Consider the following 18,881-nt stretch of genomic DNA (forward strand, 5'->3'; position numbering starts at 1 on the left):
TGGGTGTAACATCAGTGCCCGAAGACATACTGACATTTGCAGATATGCAAAGAGATGAGAAGCTGAAAGAAGTGCTCAGACGACTGAAAAATCATTTCAGCGGAGAATGTGAGGATGATACAGTCTCACCTGAGTCCAGAAAAAAGAAGAAGAAAAAGAGGAAGAAGAAGAAGTCAGAAAATCATGAGGAACAAAATGATGAAATTTGCAATGTTACATCTGATCCAGAAGCAGCTCATGTGCAGGAAACAACTACAAATGTAAAGCCATCTCACTTCAATCTCAGTAAATCACAGGTGACACAAAAATGGTCTCCAGTTAGCAAGAGGTGGAAGGAGAAACTAGAGAAGCTTGTGAGCACTGATGCAGGAAAACTCAACAAAATTAAGAGCATTACTTATGTGAATGATGCAGAGTTCCGCATAGCGAAGGGAAGTGATGGGACTGAAGTCTTCTTGGGGCTGAGAGAGGACGGCACTGAAGTTGCAATCAAGAGAATGTCTAAAAGCAACTATCAAGTGCTGAAGAACGAAGAAGGACTTCTACGACTTCCAGAGCTGGATCATCCTTTTATTGTCCGATACATTGACTTTGCAGAGGACGAGAACTTTGGATATCTTTGTCTCCAGCTCTGTGAATACACCTTGGAGGAGTATATCAGAAAAGTTGATGACAGTTTGCTGATGAAGGAACTTGTCAGGCAGGTTCTTGAAAGTTTGAATGTGCTTCATAGTCAGAATCCTTCAATTCTTCACCGGGATCTCAAACCACAAAATGTTTTGATTGGTAAGTCAAGGATAGAAACATACTGAATTGATAGAACTCACAATCTGAAATTCAAAAAAGCAACATTATTTGATTTTGTCCTGCAGATGTTAAAGAGAGAGCCAGGCTGGCTGATTTTGGCATAAGCAGACGTTTGCTCAAAGGCCAAACAACTTTACGTACATCCAGTGCAGGAACTAAATGCTGGATGGCCAGGGAGACTTTGGCAGGAGAAGCCGACATACCATACAAGTCCAACACTGATGTACAGGTCAGTTTTCCAGCTACACAAACCTAACTGATGACATGGTGAAGAATATTTACCTGACTGTTAATGTTGTATTTATTGTTAAGGTGGCAGGGATGCTGAGTTATTATATCCTCTCTGGAGGACACCATCCATTCGGTGATAAACCCTATGAGTATGAGTACAACATTCATGAGGGGAGGTACACTTTGGACCATGTCCAAGACGTTGTGGCAAAGGATCTCATCGAGTGGATGATCCAAAAAGAACCAAAGGAAAGACCTAAAGTTCAACAATGTCTGAGTCATCCCTTCTTCTGGACCTGTGACAGGTGAGGGAGGAATGTTGATGGACTGATGATCAATTCTTGTTATTATTTTCTGTGAAATGGTCCAGAGTGAGATGGTTCTACATTTACTCAACTGATGTGATTCAAACAGTCTTTCTCATACAATAATTGCTGATCTTAATCTTATGTTGATGTTTTCACTCACGTCAGTGTGTCCACTATGTCTGAGCAGCCACGCTTAAATGAAGGTTGAAGTCTCAAAGTCTCATTTCCCTCTCTTTGTGGTCCCAGTGTAGCAATGTGGAAATGTTTTAGACACCATTAGTGTCTAAGACTGTCTGAAACAATACTATAGTGTGTACTGTAGTGGTGTCAATCTTGAAACAAGGCTGAGAGTCTGATGTCATTTTCTTTTAGATTGTCTATGTTTACTTGTGGCTTTAGCTCAGTGTTCGAGGGGGGTGAGCCATAAAATGCCTATTTTATTGGCATTTTATTTACAGAATTTGATTGACAGGGGAAGTCCCGGAGCCAATCAAATAGGTTTCATTTTGCAAGTCTAATTAAACCCTGAATGCCTTTGTCAATCGCAGGCAGCAAACAACATACGTGTCACTCTCTGACACATCATTTCAGGTCGTTTGTCTTCTGTCTTACAGTACAACCAAGGACTGTCCTTGCATACAATCAATATTTTCAGAACCTAAATGTCTCAAATCAGCTTTCAGGGGAGCTTGTGTCCTTTTCACAGGAGCTCAGCTCCCCTTAGCTCCCCCATCATTCGAACACCATTTGCTAAATTCTCAGGCTCATGTGACCAAAATGACAGTGCTAACACATTGATGTGAAGCAGGTAGGCTGTTTACCACGTAGTCCAGCATGTTAACATGCATTTACTACACTTTTGTTTTGGGGAAGGAACTTTAACAAAAGAAAAAACGCCCGTATTAAGTATTGGAATATATATGTATAAGTATATGGAATCCATGTTGTGTAACTTTTTGTATAATTTTTATTTTTTTTCTTCAGGAAGGAGGATTACCTGTGCATCATTGGTAACAGACCAGAGGTGACAAACTGTCGACAAGCTGACAATGAACTGATGTGTTCACTGGAAACATGTGCTGAGGGAGGATCTTTCAAACTGTGGAGGAACAAGGTAAAAACAACATAACTACTTTAAGTTATATCTTGTGTTCCTAAATACAACAGGTGTGATTATTTGTGGTGTTGCAGGTTCCACCAGAGGTGCTGCAGGAGATGGACAGCAAGAAAAAAGCCTACCCTGAAAACACATTGGGATTACTGCGCTTCATACGGAACCTCCACCAGCATTAGTGAGTGAAACTGAGTTACAAGTCATTCAGGGTCTCAAAACATTATCAAAGATGAGTCAGAAATTACACAACAGATAAGAATAACGTACATAGTTCATCTTTTCCCACATATGATTACATTAATTAATGTATATCAATTATAAAATTGTCTCATTCCTTTGCAGTGCCAGGTTTGTAGATCAAGTTGACGTGATGACAACATTTCCTGATCTCTTTGGATGTGTTTACAAGTTTGCCAAAAACCGAGGATGGAATTCAGAGGCTCCCCTGAAGAAGATGTTTCATAGAGGAGACATCACCACCAGCTGTGTAATGCTGTCCACAACCTTGGAGGAGCAACTTGTTTTCCCAGTTCAAGAGTCTGATCCCAGCAACACAGAGTGATATTGGATTCATTAAGGACTCCAAAAATGTCTTTTGACGTTGACTTGACTTTTGTGGCAAGAATTGTCTCAGATTTTGTTAAAATCTTGCCTATATCATGAATAGGAGGAAAAGGGCATGAAATATTTCAGTTCGTATCATATGATTCCATATTTTTTGGGCACTGGGTTTTCTTTCATTATTTTTGTGTCAATATTTGAGGTCTCTCCATATGCACATTATTAGTGAAATTAAGTGGGGTAGCACATTGGTGAATTTTCAAAGGCCCAGTATGAAATGTAGTGTCACTAAAAACATGGAAATTGTTTGTTAGGAGTAAGAACAACCTATTTTCTTCTGCTTTTCCTTCACGTGAAAAATATACACATGAGGGATGTTGTCATATAGTCTTAGGCTACTAACATGTTATCGATCAGTCAATCAATTTGTAAAAATTGACGTCAAAAGAGCTCGTGGAGAAACTGGACTCAAGGCCAGGCCACGCCGTCTTGCCCTTTAAATTGAAAGCTCACACAGGTAGCAGCAGTACCGTTGTCTTTTACTCTGCTGCTTTGTTTTGCGATATGAAACCATCAGGCCAAGCTGTTATATAATCATATGTGATGAATGATAAGCCCAATAGTTGTGTTCAGATGGTTGTTGATCATGCGATCAAAAGTCCTATAAGCGCCATTACTCCGGTTACTCCTTCCCTCTCCAGTACCTGGCTGCTCAGCTCTGGGACCAGGACGTCTTTGATCCCTCTGGTCAGGGCGTTTAGACCCGAGTGTGGCCTGAATGTCCCACCTGAGCTCTGTGCCATAGCGCGCACCTCCAGCTCCAATGTTGACATAAGAGCAGTTAGTAACAGTTTTTTTTTTTATTCAGCGTTGCATATAGATTAGAAGATAAGTATGATAAGGCTTGCCAAAATGATGCAATGATGCTAGTTAAAGGCCTATGGCTTGTTGAGAGTGCATAATACATGGTTTGTTATTACTGATGAGAATGCACACAACGTGTGGATATGTTTTGTAATGTTAATAATGTTGAAATGGAGAGAGATACATTCTTTTGAATGTTTGTGGGGGTGTAACGCTCAGTTTGTTGAAAATAAATTTGGCACACCCAGTCTTTGCTGGTGCACCTTTTTCTGGCTACGCCACTGCCCTCTACAGTGGAAGTAGGCTACTACTAAAAGGTTGGATGTACCATACACTGTGCATGTTATGCTTCATATACGACACTTGTTTGTTATAAGAATGAATGTTTCCTCATGTATAATTTAAACTGAGTCATTTTGCATTTTATTGAGATTTTCTTTTCTTTTTTGAATATGGCATAGGCTATTGAATATAATGATGCAAAGCCTGTGGAACTAATTCAGGCAGACAACCCAGGCAGCGGCAATCCAGAGGTAATAATTATATACTACTTGCCCAGCAACAATTACTAATGATCAAAATTACAATTTTAACTGTGCATTTGCATTTGAATCAATCAAGCAAATAACCAATACACCTGCTATGGACTGTATTAGACAGAGTTTGTACCTAAATATTTACTGATGAACTATCCCTACATAGTATTTAGGTGTATACACTATTATATTTTTCTATTTAATCTTTTCACATTCAGAATACAGTAACAGGACACTCAGAGAACTGTGTGTGTGCTTGCTTCAGGAAGAATCGAAACTTAAGACAAATGCATGGGCGGAGGCTTAGGTCACGTCCTGGTAGCTGCTACTGTATAAACAGAGGGAGCACAGAGAGTATGAGTGATAGAGAGGGAGAGATAGAGAGACAGACAAATACAAAAAAACGTTATGCTTTGAAGATTTAATTCATACTACAAGGGACACTCCACGGTAAGTTTTCCCCTAAATTCCTCTAACAGTTACTATACAGTTAAATTTTGGCAACATTAGTTATTGTGTTGAGGTCTGTTATTATACTTTCAGATACTTTTGAGATTCCCGCTTAAATAGCGATGCTTTCCATCAAGCCAGGGGGCCTAGGTTATGACTGGGTTTATTGCAAAGAAATGGTCAAGTTTAGGGATAAACTACTTAAAGTTAGGTGAAAAACTTCTACATGGAAACAGATTTCAACTTGTTTGAATGCGGAAGTCCAAACTGTATGAAGGCAAGGTGTGGCACTCGTGTACATTCATATCTAAATGACACCATAACCTGTTGCAACTTGTTTTTTATATGAACACATTTCTGTAGCCTACTTTGTCAAGGGAGCTGTAAATAACAGCATGTACAACAGTTTGTTGTCACGCAGATTGTTTCTGATGTTGGTACTTTGAGGATTGTCACCTGAGACACAAGACTAAGGGAGAAAAATATGCTTCATTTGATTTACTCATGACCTCATGTAAAAAAAAAATGAAAAAAAGACTAAAATGAGCATATTTTAACATTAACATATATTTTTCTAATATTTGATCTTTTCACATTCAGAATATAGTAACAGGACACTCAGAGAACCGTGTGTGCTTGCAAAGTGACAAAGTGATTTTGTGTGTGTGTGGTGTGTGTGATTACAGCTCCTCAAAAGAAAGCATGATCAAAATAATTTCCTACCAGAAGGAATCAAACCAACCATCAGACTACTGTCTGCAACCTGTTAACACTTTCAGAGCATTTGTGTGCATTCGTGGGACACAGCAGCAACAAATCATATTTTCAGCTAAACAGAGCAAGCTGCCTTCACATCATCCATTCATGCGCATTTATCATTTTTCAGCGTGAGAAATGTCATGTCTGGCATGAGAGCGTGTGAATTGATTGATATGTGTGTGTCTCACAATCACTGTGTGAGGTTTGAGAGCCCAGGCAATTGACAAGGTTTGTGTCTACATTTTAAAGTTAAATCTTTAGGTGAAAGTATGCTGGAGCAGGAAACATTTTGTACAAAAAGTCAAGTGATGTTTTCTGTTTTTGACCTCCTCCCATTCATTCTCTATGGGAAAGTTTCGCAAAATTCGTATTCTGTAGAGAAAAGTAATAGCACACCGAACCCAATCGAGCCACACGTTTTGAATTTGCCTGGGTCCTCTCATAACTGTAGGAGGAGTTGTGAATTGAAAATTGACAGAGAAGATGAAAAATAAGAAGAAGAAGAAATCCACACAATAGCAATAGTGCCTTGTGCGTTTGTTCCATGGCCCTGATAAAATGCAGTCATCTTTTCTTTCTCTAATGGTAGATTTGTTTTTAACGATAAAATAAAGTCACTTTGCATAAAACAATTAACTTTAAAGATTAAACCCTTCATTACCTTTTGCTTTCCCACAGATAATCAGATGAGCCGGAAATGGATTTTTCAACACAGTTTGGAGCGACCATTCAACCAAGAGACACACATCCTATAATTCGATGTATAATCAACAAAAACCTCAAGACACTGAAAAAATCACTGATGGAAGATGACATCCACGGAGTCTTTGCATGTATGAAGTGCAATGATTTTATCACCCCACTAATTGCTGCTGTTGTAAATCGAAAGGAAGATATTTTCTCTTACCTCATACAGCAGGGCGTGAATCCTGATGCTGTTTCGCAAAAAGCCCTGACACCTTTGCATTATGTGTCAATATCTCAAGCACCTCTTATATTTGTCAAGAAACTTCTTGAAGCAAAAGCTCATCCCAATGGATGCCCTGGGCCAGTCACACCACTGCAACTTGCTGCTATCAATGGCAGGGAGGATGTTGTTAAAGAGCTCATATCAGCTGGTGCACAGGTAACGTTGTTACCTGGTACAGATCCTGTATGTGTTATTCACAATGAAAGGATAGTACAGATGATTCATGATTTGGCAGCCAAGGGACATGAACTAAGCTCCAAAATCAAACCTTTTGTGGACATGCGAAAGGCTGTGCTAAGGAACTCAGTGGAAGAAGTAATCAGAGATTTTCACAGTTACATGTTGTGTGAAGATCCTCAGACCCATCTGACCATGATTGAACTGCTCTTTATGGACGAAAAAGACTGCAAGGAAAGTATAAAATGGCTGAAGGACAATGTGAACTCCTACATTGAAGGAGCAGTGAGTCGCTTGCCAAACATTCTCCCTGACGTTGTATGTGTGGCAATTGAGACTTTACGTGCAGTTTTCTGTACAATGAAGGAGATATCCAATGATCAAGCTCTAACTATGATCCCTCAACTACTGGAACTACTTTGCACAAAAGAGAGTAATGATATTCGAAAAGACGTTCAGCAAACACTTTATGTGATCACAGAGAAAACAAAAGGCATAGATGAATGGGATGACAGTTTTATTGAGAAATTATGCAACACAATTTCTCCTTTTGTGAAGGAACAACATCCCTCTGACGTTAGAGTCTACACATATGGCATATTTGCAACCTTGCTTTCAGTTAAACATGCTGTTGAGACTTTTACATCAGTGGGTATAACATCAGTGCCTGAAGACATACTGACATTTGCAGATATGCAAAGAGATGAGAAGCTGAAAGAAGTGCTCAGACGACTGAAAAATCACTTTAGCAGAGAATGTGAGGATGATACAGTCTCATCTGAGTCCAGGAAAAAAAAGAAGTCAGAAAATCACGAGGACCCAAATGATGAGGTTTGCAGTGTTTCATCTGATCCAGCAGCAGCTCCTGTGCAGGAAACAACTACAAATGTAAAGCCATCTCACTTCAATCTCAGTAAATCACAGGTGACACAAAAATGGTCTCCAGTCAGCAAGAGGTGGAAGGAGAAACTAGAGAAGCTTGTGAGCACTGATGCAGGAAAACTCAACAAAATTAAAGGCATTACTTATGTGAATGATGCAGAGTTCCGCATAGCGAAGGGAAGTGATGGGACTGAAGTCTTCTTTGGGCTGAGAGAGGACGGCACTGAAGTTGCCATCAAGAGAATGTCTAAAAGCAACTATCAAGTGCTGAAGAACGAAGAAGGACTTCTACGACTTCCAGAGCTGGATCATCCTTTTATTGTCCGATACATTGACTTTGCAGAGGACGAGAACTTTGGATATCTTTGTCTTCAGCTCTGTGAATACACCTTGGAAGAGTATATCCCAAAAACTGATGACAATCTGAAAAAGGAACTTGTCAGGCAGGTTCTTGAAAGTTTGAATGTGCTTCATATTCAGAATCCTTCAATTCTTCACCGGGATCTCAAACCACAAAATGTTTTGATTGGTAAGTCAAAGATAGAAACATACTGAAATGATGGAACTCATGATCTGAATGTCAAAAGAGCAATAATTCAATTTGGAATGTTGATGCATAAAATTGTTGTTGTTTTTCTATATGATTTGTCCTGCAGATGTTACAGAGAGAGCCAGGTTGGCGGATTTTGGCATAAGCAGACGTTTGCTCAAAGGCCAAACAACTTTACGTACATCCAGTGCAGGAACAAAATGCTGGATGGCCAGGGAGACTTTGGCAGGAGAAGCCGACATACCATACAAGTCCAACACTGATGTACAGGTCAGTTTTCCAGCTACACAAACATAACTGATGACATGGTGAAGAATATTTACCAAACTGTTAATATGTTGTATCTATTGTCAAGGTGGCAGGGATGCTGAGTTATTATATCCTCTCTGGAGGACACCATCCATTCAATGGTCAGATGTCCTTTGAGCAGGGACGTGCACATGACTATAGAGGGGCAGGGGCTCAACATCAGAAAAGGGCAGTATGTACAATTTTTTCAGGCCTTAATATCAAAATAAATAAATTAAAATAAATTACAGTCACTATTTAGTCGGTAGAGAAAGCCTGCACGCCTTCAGGACTGCAGTCAACACGCTGGACCAATTTCCCAACTTCCCGAAACAGAGTCATGACTTCTGAACTGGTAGGCTAAGGCTAATATTGTATTGGGTGCACATTAACATTGCAGGAAAAAAAAAATGCAAAATAGAAGTAGGCTAAGCCTACAGGCTACACACACAAAACCAAGAAATGACTACTGTGACTGCTACTGTGCATATTTCAGAACAGCAGCAATATTTACAACAGCAAAGTCACAATTACCAGTAACTCAATATCTGGAAACAAATTCAAATAGTCAGTGAAATCAAGCTGAGTGAGTGATTCCTCCTGTTGCTGCTTCTGTTCACTACATTCAGGTGATGTTAGACAGAGGACGGGGTGGGGCTTAACTCTTAACAAGCAGTGAGCTAAACAAACACAAATGGCGCTTTTCTGAAATCACTCAATAACTCTTATTAAGCTCATTGAATAAGTGGACGGCGACTTGTCAGAACCGACAAGGAAGTTATGTTGGTGGATTTATAACTCACGAGATTCGACACAAGTTGCTCCACTGTCACGTCTCATCTGGATAACACAGAGTTATCGATGAGGCAGCAGCTTCTACTTCTCTCTCTCTCTCTCTCTCTCTGGACGTGCATGTGAGGGAGCGCGCACCGCGGGGCAGCCCCCCCCCCCCCCCCCCCCCGCCCATCAGTGAGGGACAGAGCGGAGCAGCAGCGGACAACACACACACACTAACGTAGACATACACAATACCGTGTATATTACAAGGAAATGCGTACGGTAGATAACCGTGGCATTTTTACAGCGCGGTTGTTTACATCCTCATGCACAACAGGAATGCATTTATTGAAAAAACATTTTTTTTTAAAAAGGGCACTTTTTAATACGAGGCAAAAAGGGCAGGGGCTCAAGCACCCTTTGGGCCCTATGTGTGCACGTGCCTGCCTTTGAGTGTGAGTACAACATTCATAAGGGGTGGTACACTTTGGACCATGTCCAAGACGTTGTGGCAAAGGATCTCATCGAGTGGATGATCCAAAAAGAACCAAAGGAAAGACCTAAAGTTCAACAATGTCTGAGTCATCCCTTCTTCTGGACCTGTGACAGGTGAGGGAGGAATGTTGATGGACTGATGATCAATTCTTGTTATTATTTTCTGTGAAATGGTCCAGAGTGAAATGATTCTACATTAACTTTTCTTTTCTTTCTTTTTTCAGGAGGGAGGATTACCTGTGCATCATTGGTAACAGACCAGAGGTGACAAACTGTCGTGAAGCTGACAGTGAACTTATTTGTTCACTGGAAAAATGTGCTGAGGGAAGATCTTTCAAACAATGGGGAAATAAGGTAAGAGGAAGATAACTACTGTAAGTTATATCTTGTGTTCCTAAATACAACAGGTGTGATTATTTGTGGTGTTGCAGGTTCCACCAGAGGTGCTGCAGGAGATGGACAGCAAGAAAAAAGCCTACCCTGAAAACACATTGGGATTACTGCGCTTCATACGGAACCTCCACCAGCATTAGTGAGTGAAACTGAGTTACAAGTCATTCAGGGCCTCAAAACATTATCAGAGATGAGTCAGAAATTACACACCAGACATGAATAATGTACATAGCCTACTTCATATTTTTCAATTATATCAATTATAAAATTGTCTCATTCCTTTGCAGTGCCAGGTTTGTAGATCAAGTTGACGTGATGACAACATTTCCTGATCTCTTTGGGTGTGTTTACAAGTTTGCCAAAGACCGAGGATGGAATTCAGAGGCTCCCCTGAAGAAATTGTTTCATAGAGGAGACATCACCACCAGCTGTGTAATGCTGTCCACAGCCTTGGAGGAGCAACTTGTTTTCCCAGTTCAAGAGTCTGATCCCAGTGACATGAAGTGATGTTGGATTAAAAAAGGATTAAGGACTGCAAAAATGACTTTTCACCTTGACTTGACTTTTGTGGCAAGAACTGTCTCAAATTTTATTTAAATCTTGTTTATTTAACATGAATGGGTACCAAGGGCTTGAGTTATTTCTGTTCATATCATATCTTACCATATAATATGATTTTATATTTTGTCAGTGTTGGGTTTTCTTTCATTGTTATACTGTATGTGAATTTGAGGTATCTCTCCACATCAGGAGGTATGGTGTGGTTGCACACCATAGGCCAAAAGTGAATGCAGTGACACTAAAATACATGGAAATTGCTTGTTAGGAGTACAACACTTTTCTTCTGCTTTTCCTTCACATGAAAAATAGACACAGATTTGAAGGATGTTTTAGTGACAGAAGCAATTCCCTAAACTCGTGCTACAGTGAAAGTAGGCTACTTTAGTGTGTTTGTGTATACCTAAATATGACTGTGCATGTTATCTTTATGTGAATGACACTTGTTTGTATGTATGATTTTTTCCCTTCTTTTACACTGTCATCTCCAATGAAGTTAAGTAAATTCTTGAGAATGTTGTTCTGTTAAAAAAAAAAAGGTCTAGCATGTGGGTTCATGTCTTAAAAGCCTACATAGACCTAAAAACGCCTGGAAATAGTTCTATATTTTTGCCCATATTGAGCTTATTTAGGCAGTACCAAGTATTATCAGGAAAACTTGCCATTTTATCTGCTGCAGCTTCACCTTTGGATGAGCATGCCATATTTCACAAAAAAAGTAAAATTGCCCAGTAAAGAAAACTTGTGTTTTGTTGAATATCTCCCTAGTCAACCAGGGGATTTTTATTTTTTTCAATGTGAAAAGTTATACTTCGGTGAACTACTTGAAGTTTTGTGCAAACCCTTTTTCTTCTGTGAGTTACAGCTTTGGATCAGGATTGATCATGACCATAGAGGCAGACTTTACCACTAAAAGCCTACTGTATACACCCACAATACTAAACATTAGCAAAAATGTACATTTTGTCAACATTTATCATATACCAACAATAGTTAAGTATGTTATGATGACTTTGGCTCTCATACATTGGAAAATAGCCTGCTGATAAATGGAAGACCAGAAAAATAATTTTTAAGCCTTCCAATGGAAACTTTCAGAAGACAATTATTGATCGTAATGATGATAATAAAACAAATAACAGTAACAATGTGCTTCAGAATAGTAACAATAATTATTATAAAAGATGAAGTAATAATAATGATGATAAATATATCTTTTTCATTTAGCCTATTCATTTTTAAATACATTTCAACATATTCAGTGCAGCCAACTTGTTTTATGAGACACACCTCTTTCTTTCAAACTTTTAATGCATTTAATACCCATGTCTGAAAGTATTTGCCATGAAATCGGCAATAAGGCGCACTTGAAATTGTTGGAGCTGCTGGCTTGACTGCACAAAAACGAGAGGTGGCTGCTGGCTGGCTTGACCGCAGTCAGCACTTCCTGCACGAGCGATACGGCTCACGGCTGCAAGTCTGCCCAGCCCATGGATGTAGCCCTGATGTAGCCCTGTACCGCCTCTACTCAAATTACACTTTCAGACCTCTGGCTGCTATTGGCTCGGGAGGCCCCGTCCCACACCGTTCAACCAATCAAATCCCGAAAGGAGCGAGGGTTGACCAGTGTCTCCGCCGCTGCCTAAGTTGACAGCAAAACTTTTTTTTTTCTAGCTGAAGGATGGCTCGTTTTGACTAGATTGCAACTCGCTGGGAACCTTTCCAAGGTAGGATTGATGCTTTGTTTGTGCCATAACTACGTTTATTTTATGAGTTAATGAATCAGGAAGTTGTCAATGGTCCAAGCCGTCTGCGTCGAAAAAAGTTTGTGGGTCGAGCATGGATGTACAGTATTATGGGGTCGAGGCGCCGAGAATCAATATCAGTGCAGCAGATGATCGGTGGAGTTGTTTTAGTTTGTGTCAGACATGCCTGTAGCTTCTAGAAATATTCACACAGGCGTTGCAGGTTGTTACGGTGTCGCCGTAACTGAAAAGACAGGATGGAGCCTACAGGCAGCTATAGGACTTGTTGATGTGTAATGAAACCCGCATAACATCCTGGTGGCAGGAAGCTGACAAGGTGATGTGGTTGACAGACAGAGGGCTTTTTAGGGCAGACCGGTGTCAGAACTGGATGCCATGGCCGACACTGTATTAAAGATAGGCCTACTCTTAAGCCGTCTTTGACTGTATGACATTGCATCATCTTAGTCAGATGAAAGATGTGAGGACCAAAAATGCCCATTACCGCTAATGACATTAAGTTAAGTTAAAGCAGAAGACAACACAATCACACACACGCATCATACACAGAATACACAATAACAACATGCACAGCCCGTTAAAGCATGTATAAGTGAGTAAGAGCAGCAAGGTCTAAAATAAGATTTAAAAAAAGGAAAAGTAGCAAGGTCTAATAAGATTTTAAAAGGGAGAGACACTATCCCATGATTACATTGAATAAGTTTGAGAACATTTCTAGGGCAGTATTTTAATTTATTCTACACTACCAGTGCGTTATTTAAATATAGATAGATAGATAGATAGATAGATAGATAGATAGATAGATAGATAGATAGATAGATAGATAGATAGATAACATTGATGACTAGTTGATAAAATAATTGATAGATGAATTAAAAATAGGCAGTGGCTGCCCCACAACATTAAAATGACCAGGGTTTCTTCTATAGCCTTTTGTTGCTAATAATGAATTGATGCAGACATAGAATATTTATTAACACACACAAGTAGAATCCCTGGTCTTTATAATAATACGATTAGCCCACTAATTAAAGATGGGGACAACATAGTTTTTGCAATCAGGCTAAAATCTTTTGTATAACATTATATTACACTAACTTCATATTCTTGTCTTCCCAGATACTTTGAAGGATTAACAAATGGAAGCCGATTCAAAAGAACATGCATTGCCACGCGCAGGTGGCAGCAGCCTGCAGGAGATCCAGAATTTACCAAACAACAAAAAAGAAAAGCACAAAGACACAAATGAAGAAGTTTGCTGGGCTTCAACTGATCCAGCAGCAACTCCTGTTGAGGAATCTGCTTCAAGTGTAAGGCCATTTCCCTCCAACATCACTAAACCTAACAGTGGGAGGTGGGGGCAGAAGCTAGAAAAGCTTGCAAGCACCAATAAAAGTAAACTCAGAGTTGAGAAGTTGAACATTACTTTTGTGGATGATGACGAGTTCCGGATAGCGAAGGGAAGTGATGGGACTGAAGTCTTCTTGGGGCTCAGAGATGATGGCACTGAAGTTGCAATCAAGAGAAAGCCTAAAAGCAACTCCCGGTATCCAGCGCTGAAGAGTGAGAAAGAATTTCTACAACTTCCGGGGCTTGATCCTCATTACATTATTCGATATATTGACTTTGTGGAAGATGAGAGCTTTGGATATCTCTGTCTCCAACTCTGTGAATACACCTTGGACGAGTACATCAGAAAGATTGATGACGATCTTCTGGGAAAGGAGGAACTTGTCCGGGCCATTCTGGAAGGTGTTGAAGTGCTTCACTGCCAGCATCCTCCGATTCTTCATGGAGATCTCAGACCTCAGCATATTTTGATTTGTAAGTTAACAAGTAGAAAATGTAAAAATGTTATTCACTTAAGTATACAAAAAGTATAGAATGTATGTTGTTGGCTGTTGTTAACTGAATCTATCTATTCATCTTGTATCTTACAGATACGACCAAACAATTGAAATTAGCTGATTTTGGCAAAAGTAGATGTCTACTGAAAAAACACACAACTCATCGCAGAGCCAGCACAGGAACAGGAGGCTGGATGGTTATGGAGACTTTAGAGGATGACGATGATATCAGACTCATGTTGAGCACTGATATACAGGTGAGTCTGTCTGTCATACACATACCGTACTCTTGATTAGATGCAAAGTCACTCAATTCATTAAACTGCTATGTCAATGTTTAAGGCTGCTGGGATTCTGCTTTATTTTGTCCTGTCTGGGGGGCAACATCCATCCACTGCACAAGAGAACATTTTGGACCATGTTCAAGATGTGGTGGCAGCGGATCTCATTCAGGGTATGATCCATGAAGAACCAGAGCGCAGATTTAAAGTGGAACAATGCTTGAATCATCCCTTCTTCTGGAAAGAAAGGAGGTAAAACTTCTTTTAAATCCGTGAACTCAGATTTTTTTCAACTGATTTGTTTTTGTTGCTTTATTGTTTTGCTGCTTGACATGCTAACAGGGCCGGCCCCTGGCATAAACACTCTATGCGGTTGTTTAGGGCCACAGCCGTTAGGTGGGGGGCCACATGATCAGAAAGGTACCGGGGTTCATCAAGTCATTTAAACATCATGAAGTCTGCACGTGCACGCTATAAGCTTTATATGTAATGTGAAGTCAATATTCAGCTTCTTTATCTCACATTTGAGACATTTGGTGAAAATAGAACGGCAGAATGACAACATTTGTGCTCAAAAAGCAATTTTACAAAATTTCATTTTAGACTTGTTTTCTACACTTATCTATTACTGTATTCATATCCTATTTCAAGCACCAAAACAGTTCATTCTCATGACTGAAGGAGTGTTTTCACAAGAGATTTGAAATTTTTCAAAAAGCAGACCTCAAATTTCCAACATTGGCCTAAATGATTTCTTTCTACAGTGTTGTAGGACAAACTGGCCTCAGTGTGCTTACAGCGGAGGTTCTAATATTTAGACATAAAACACTTGAGTATTGTTACATCTGCAAGTATCTTAAAAAGATAAATTTAAGAAAATATGTAAAAGTTGAGAAAATGGCCTCAAACCTCAGAGGGCATAAACACGTCTGTGTTCAGTTTTAACCAGTGATTTGGTGTTTGCGCTTAGAGTGTAGGCCACAAACAAAAATCTTGTTTAGGGGGCCACGAAAATCCTAGAGCCGGCCCTGCATGCTAAGCAGGTATTACCATGGTCACCATCTTAGTATAGCCTGTTAGAATGCTTATTTTTGTCCACTTTTACTTAACACAAACTTGTATGTATGTATTTGGTCCTAAACTAGAGTACTGGACAAAATTTTCTTTGATTAATTGACAGGGTTGTGTTTGTTAGAATCATTTCTATACACAATTTATTTCTCTGTATGAAATGGCTGTCTGTGTATTCATTCAAACTGCAAAATTGCCTCCATTTTTTTGTTTGTTTGTTTAACATGCTCCCTTATGTACAATCTTTTTCAGCAAACTCGAATACTTGGAGAAGGTTGCAAACAGAGAAGAGTTTGGAAAATGTCGAACAGCTGATACAGTTTTCATTTCTGAAGTTGAAAAATGTGGTAGGAATGTGTCATACGAACAGTGGAAAGACAAGGTAACTGTAACCTAATTTAATTCATCTTTTTTAAATTTTTAACGCCAAATAATTTCAATTCAGCATGCAGTATAGTTGTAAATAATGTTAGGCACTGTATTATAGTTTCCCAAAGAGTTGGTGGAGAAGATGGATGGCAAGAAGAAGAGAAAAGCCTACCCTGAGCACATACTGGGTTTGGTTCGCTTCATCAGGAACATGCGTCAACACTAGTAAGTTACAATGGTGAAGGACCTCAAAAGGTCATACATGAATAAATACACTCAACAAAATACATGCTGTGTTTGATATAAATTATTGCCTTTTCAGGGGTTTAAAAATTCTGAGTTTAAAATATCAGTGGTTCAACTATTCACAAGATGCAAATGATGATAACTGTTGACTGTTGAGATGCTAAGGATCCGACTTGAAAACGAGGTGATCCACCTCAAGGGGCTTTTCCTTTAAATAAATAAAGTTGATAATAATAAGGGATTACAGGTAGAAACTGCTTCTTCACTGGCACAAAGTCTAGGGACTGTTTGTGTACTGTACAGACAGACATAGATGCTTTGCTATAACATGTTATTTTTTCTGTTTGCAGCCCCGAGGAAGCAGCTGAAGTTGATGTGATGTCACTGTTTCCTGGTCTCTTTGGATGTGTTTACATCTTCAGCAAGAGCCGAGGGTGGAATTCAAAGGATCTCCTAAAGGAGATGTTCACAGAAGAAGAGAACAGAGGTGCCAACAGCAATGAAATGCCACTCACTAACGACGAGGAACATCTCAGCGTCGCAGTTCAAGAAGATCAGCGCAGTTTTACTCAGCCAACTGCAGACTGATGCCGGACTCTTCAACGCGGCCCTTCAGCTCAGTGTGGTATTTACTAAGTGATGGTGGGGATATGGGGGTTGTGCTTCATCTGTACAAAGAACACTATGGACAAAATTTGTCCATACAGTGTTGTGCTTTACCATGAGCGGGATAGAGCAAGACTGGAGCATTATCACTCACAGGGGAGGGTGTATCTGATAACCAAGCTTTAAAAATTTAAACTAATAATATGAAGCATTTGGTTTCCCAGCGACCTCAGTCTACATGACTACATGTACATCTGCAAAAAACAAAGAAAAACACGCACTCTCCAACAAAACTCTCAGGAACAAACTAAAGAGTTCAATGTAAAGCTATTATTAGAGGTGAATATTTCTCCCATCCTCACTCAGGTCGTAAATTCCCTATAAAAAGCAGGATTTCCTGTAGAACTAAATTTGTTGTGTATCTTCTAAAATGTCCATGCGGCCTTTGTTATGTTGGGAAGACTAAAAGAGAGCTCAGAACTCGCATTTCAGAACATAAGAGTAGTATTAGAAATTCTGATGAAAAGTCTTCTGTGGCGAGACACTTTAACAGTGCGGGGCCATGATGTATGTTCATTGAGATTTCAGGGCATAGAAGAAGTGAAACCTTTGAGAAGAGGGGGAGACAGGGAAAGAGTTTTACTGCAACGAGAAGCATTTTGGATACACATGTTACAGACTGAGTACCCTAAAGGGATGAATGAGGAGTTATTGTTGGGATGTTTTCTATAATATGTGTCGGTAAAGTTTTCTACTGTGTGCATATTGTTGGTAAAGTTTTCATGTGTATATTGTTGGTAAAGTTTTCGTCAATGGTGTGTATGATGGGGAGTCTCATGGAGTATATGTTGGATTCTGTATTTTCTATTTTTTTGTCCAGTAGGTCATTCATTGTGATACTGGACGTTCATTTTTCATTTTCTATACTGGATCATTTTTTATACTGGATGATTATGTTATATATAGAGGGAGCTACGGCTTTTCCAGCGCTTTATGTTTTCACTGTGCTGTTATGCTTTGTCTCCTTTTAGTATAATGGCTGACCAAAAGTTTTTTAATGGGTCTCTTTTCCTGTGGATTTGCCTGTGATATTTGATATGTCTGGGTTGTTGAATATTTGTTGTTTTTCTATATATTGTTGTTTTTCTATATATTGTTACATTTTTCTACATATTTCTATTTTTCTAATGTCTGTAATGTGGTATTTTTCTCGAATGTTAATACTGATCAATCAAGTGATTAACCACACCTGTGAGTATTTAAATGCATCACTTCCTGCTGTATTTTGCACACTGAGGAAGACGTTGTCGAAACCGGTTTGTGCATGCTAAGCGCCGACGCAGTATGTAATAAAAGACAATGAGAAGGACACGAGTGCTGCTGGCCTTTCTTTTGTTTCTACATGTACATCTGCCCCATTCACAAGAACCATTAATGGTTTTGGGGCAAAAATGTCTTTAAGGTATTAATTTATGTAGGTACTTCACTTGCCCAGTTGTGTTCTATGAAACAGGGACCCAGTCCATTTCAAATACAGTGATTCGCTTCTGTGATACTTCATCAGGGCGAACTGTATGTGGTACAAGTATTGTGAGGTTATTTGAACAAGCTTCATCCTTTACTCAAAAGGTCCTAGTTTTTAGTTGAACTTTTGTTCATTTATCATGCTCTGCTTTCTGCTTTATCTGATAGAATCATTGGAAATCAGAATGACTATATCTCAAGATTGTTTACTGTAGGATACGTAATCGTTAATTGGTTAATTAATTTAATGAAACCACTGTATTTTTATATCTTTATTAAATTCATTTATATTTTGATGTATGAATTTTGTAACACTGACAAGATCAGGTAAATGTGTCTTTACGATGAGCCAGAAATATTTAGAATTTATTTATGTATTGTAAATAACTGTTTTCCATGACACTGTTCTTCATAAGTGCAATTTTATTGGATGTTTTCATCATGAATTTTG

At 39.2% G+C, this 18,881-nt stretch overlaps 3 protein-coding genes across 3 annotated transcripts; all 3 read left to right on the forward strand.

Annotated features, from left to right (window-relative positions):
* Window positions 1-44: 44 nt before the first annotated feature.
* Window positions 45-3,022, forward strand: LOC311001981 (serine/threonine-protein kinase/endoribonuclease IRE1-like; the record flags this gene model as incomplete). Its single annotated transcript, XM_083993161.1, has 6 exons — window positions 45-786; window positions 873-1,036; window positions 1,120-1,343; window positions 2,331-2,460; window positions 2,538-2,638; window positions 2,803-3,022. The coding sequence occupies 6 exons, from the start codon at window positions 45-47 to the stop codon at window positions 3,020-3,022; spliced, it is 1,581 nt and encodes a 526-aa protein (XP_083849287.1).
* Window positions 3,023-9,776: 6,754 nt separating this feature from the next.
* LOC311002256 (2-5A-dependent ribonuclease-like) lies at window positions 9,777-10,766 on the forward strand. Its single transcript, XM_083993552.1, has 4 exons — window positions 9,777-9,883; window positions 9,994-10,123; window positions 10,201-10,301; window positions 10,450-10,766. Exons 1-4 carry the CDS (start codon window positions 9,807-9,809, stop codon window positions 10,667-10,669), a joined length of 528 nt encoding a protein of 175 aa, XP_083849678.1. The 5' UTR covers window positions 9,777-9,806; the 3' UTR covers window positions 10,670-10,766.
* A 3,328-nt stretch (window positions 10,767-14,094) lies between these two features.
* LOC311001982 (serine/threonine-protein kinase/endoribonuclease IRE1-like) lies at window positions 14,095-16,888 on the forward strand (the record flags this gene model as incomplete). Its single annotated transcript, XM_083993162.1, has 6 exons — window positions 14,095-14,310; window positions 14,427-14,590; window positions 14,676-14,866; window positions 15,938-16,067; window positions 16,173-16,279; window positions 16,651-16,888. Exons 2-6 carry the CDS (start codon window positions 14,528-14,530, stop codon window positions 16,886-16,888), a joined length of 729 nt encoding a protein of 242 aa, XP_083849288.1. The 5' UTR covers window positions 14,095-14,310; window positions 14,427-14,527.
* Window positions 16,889-18,881: the final 1,993 nt, after the last annotated feature.

Source organism: Trachurus trachurus (assembly GCF_905171665.1).
Source record: "Trachurus trachurus genome assembly, chromosome: 18".
NCBI lineage: Eukaryota > Metazoa > Chordata > Actinopteri > Carangiformes > Carangidae > Trachurus > Trachurus trachurus.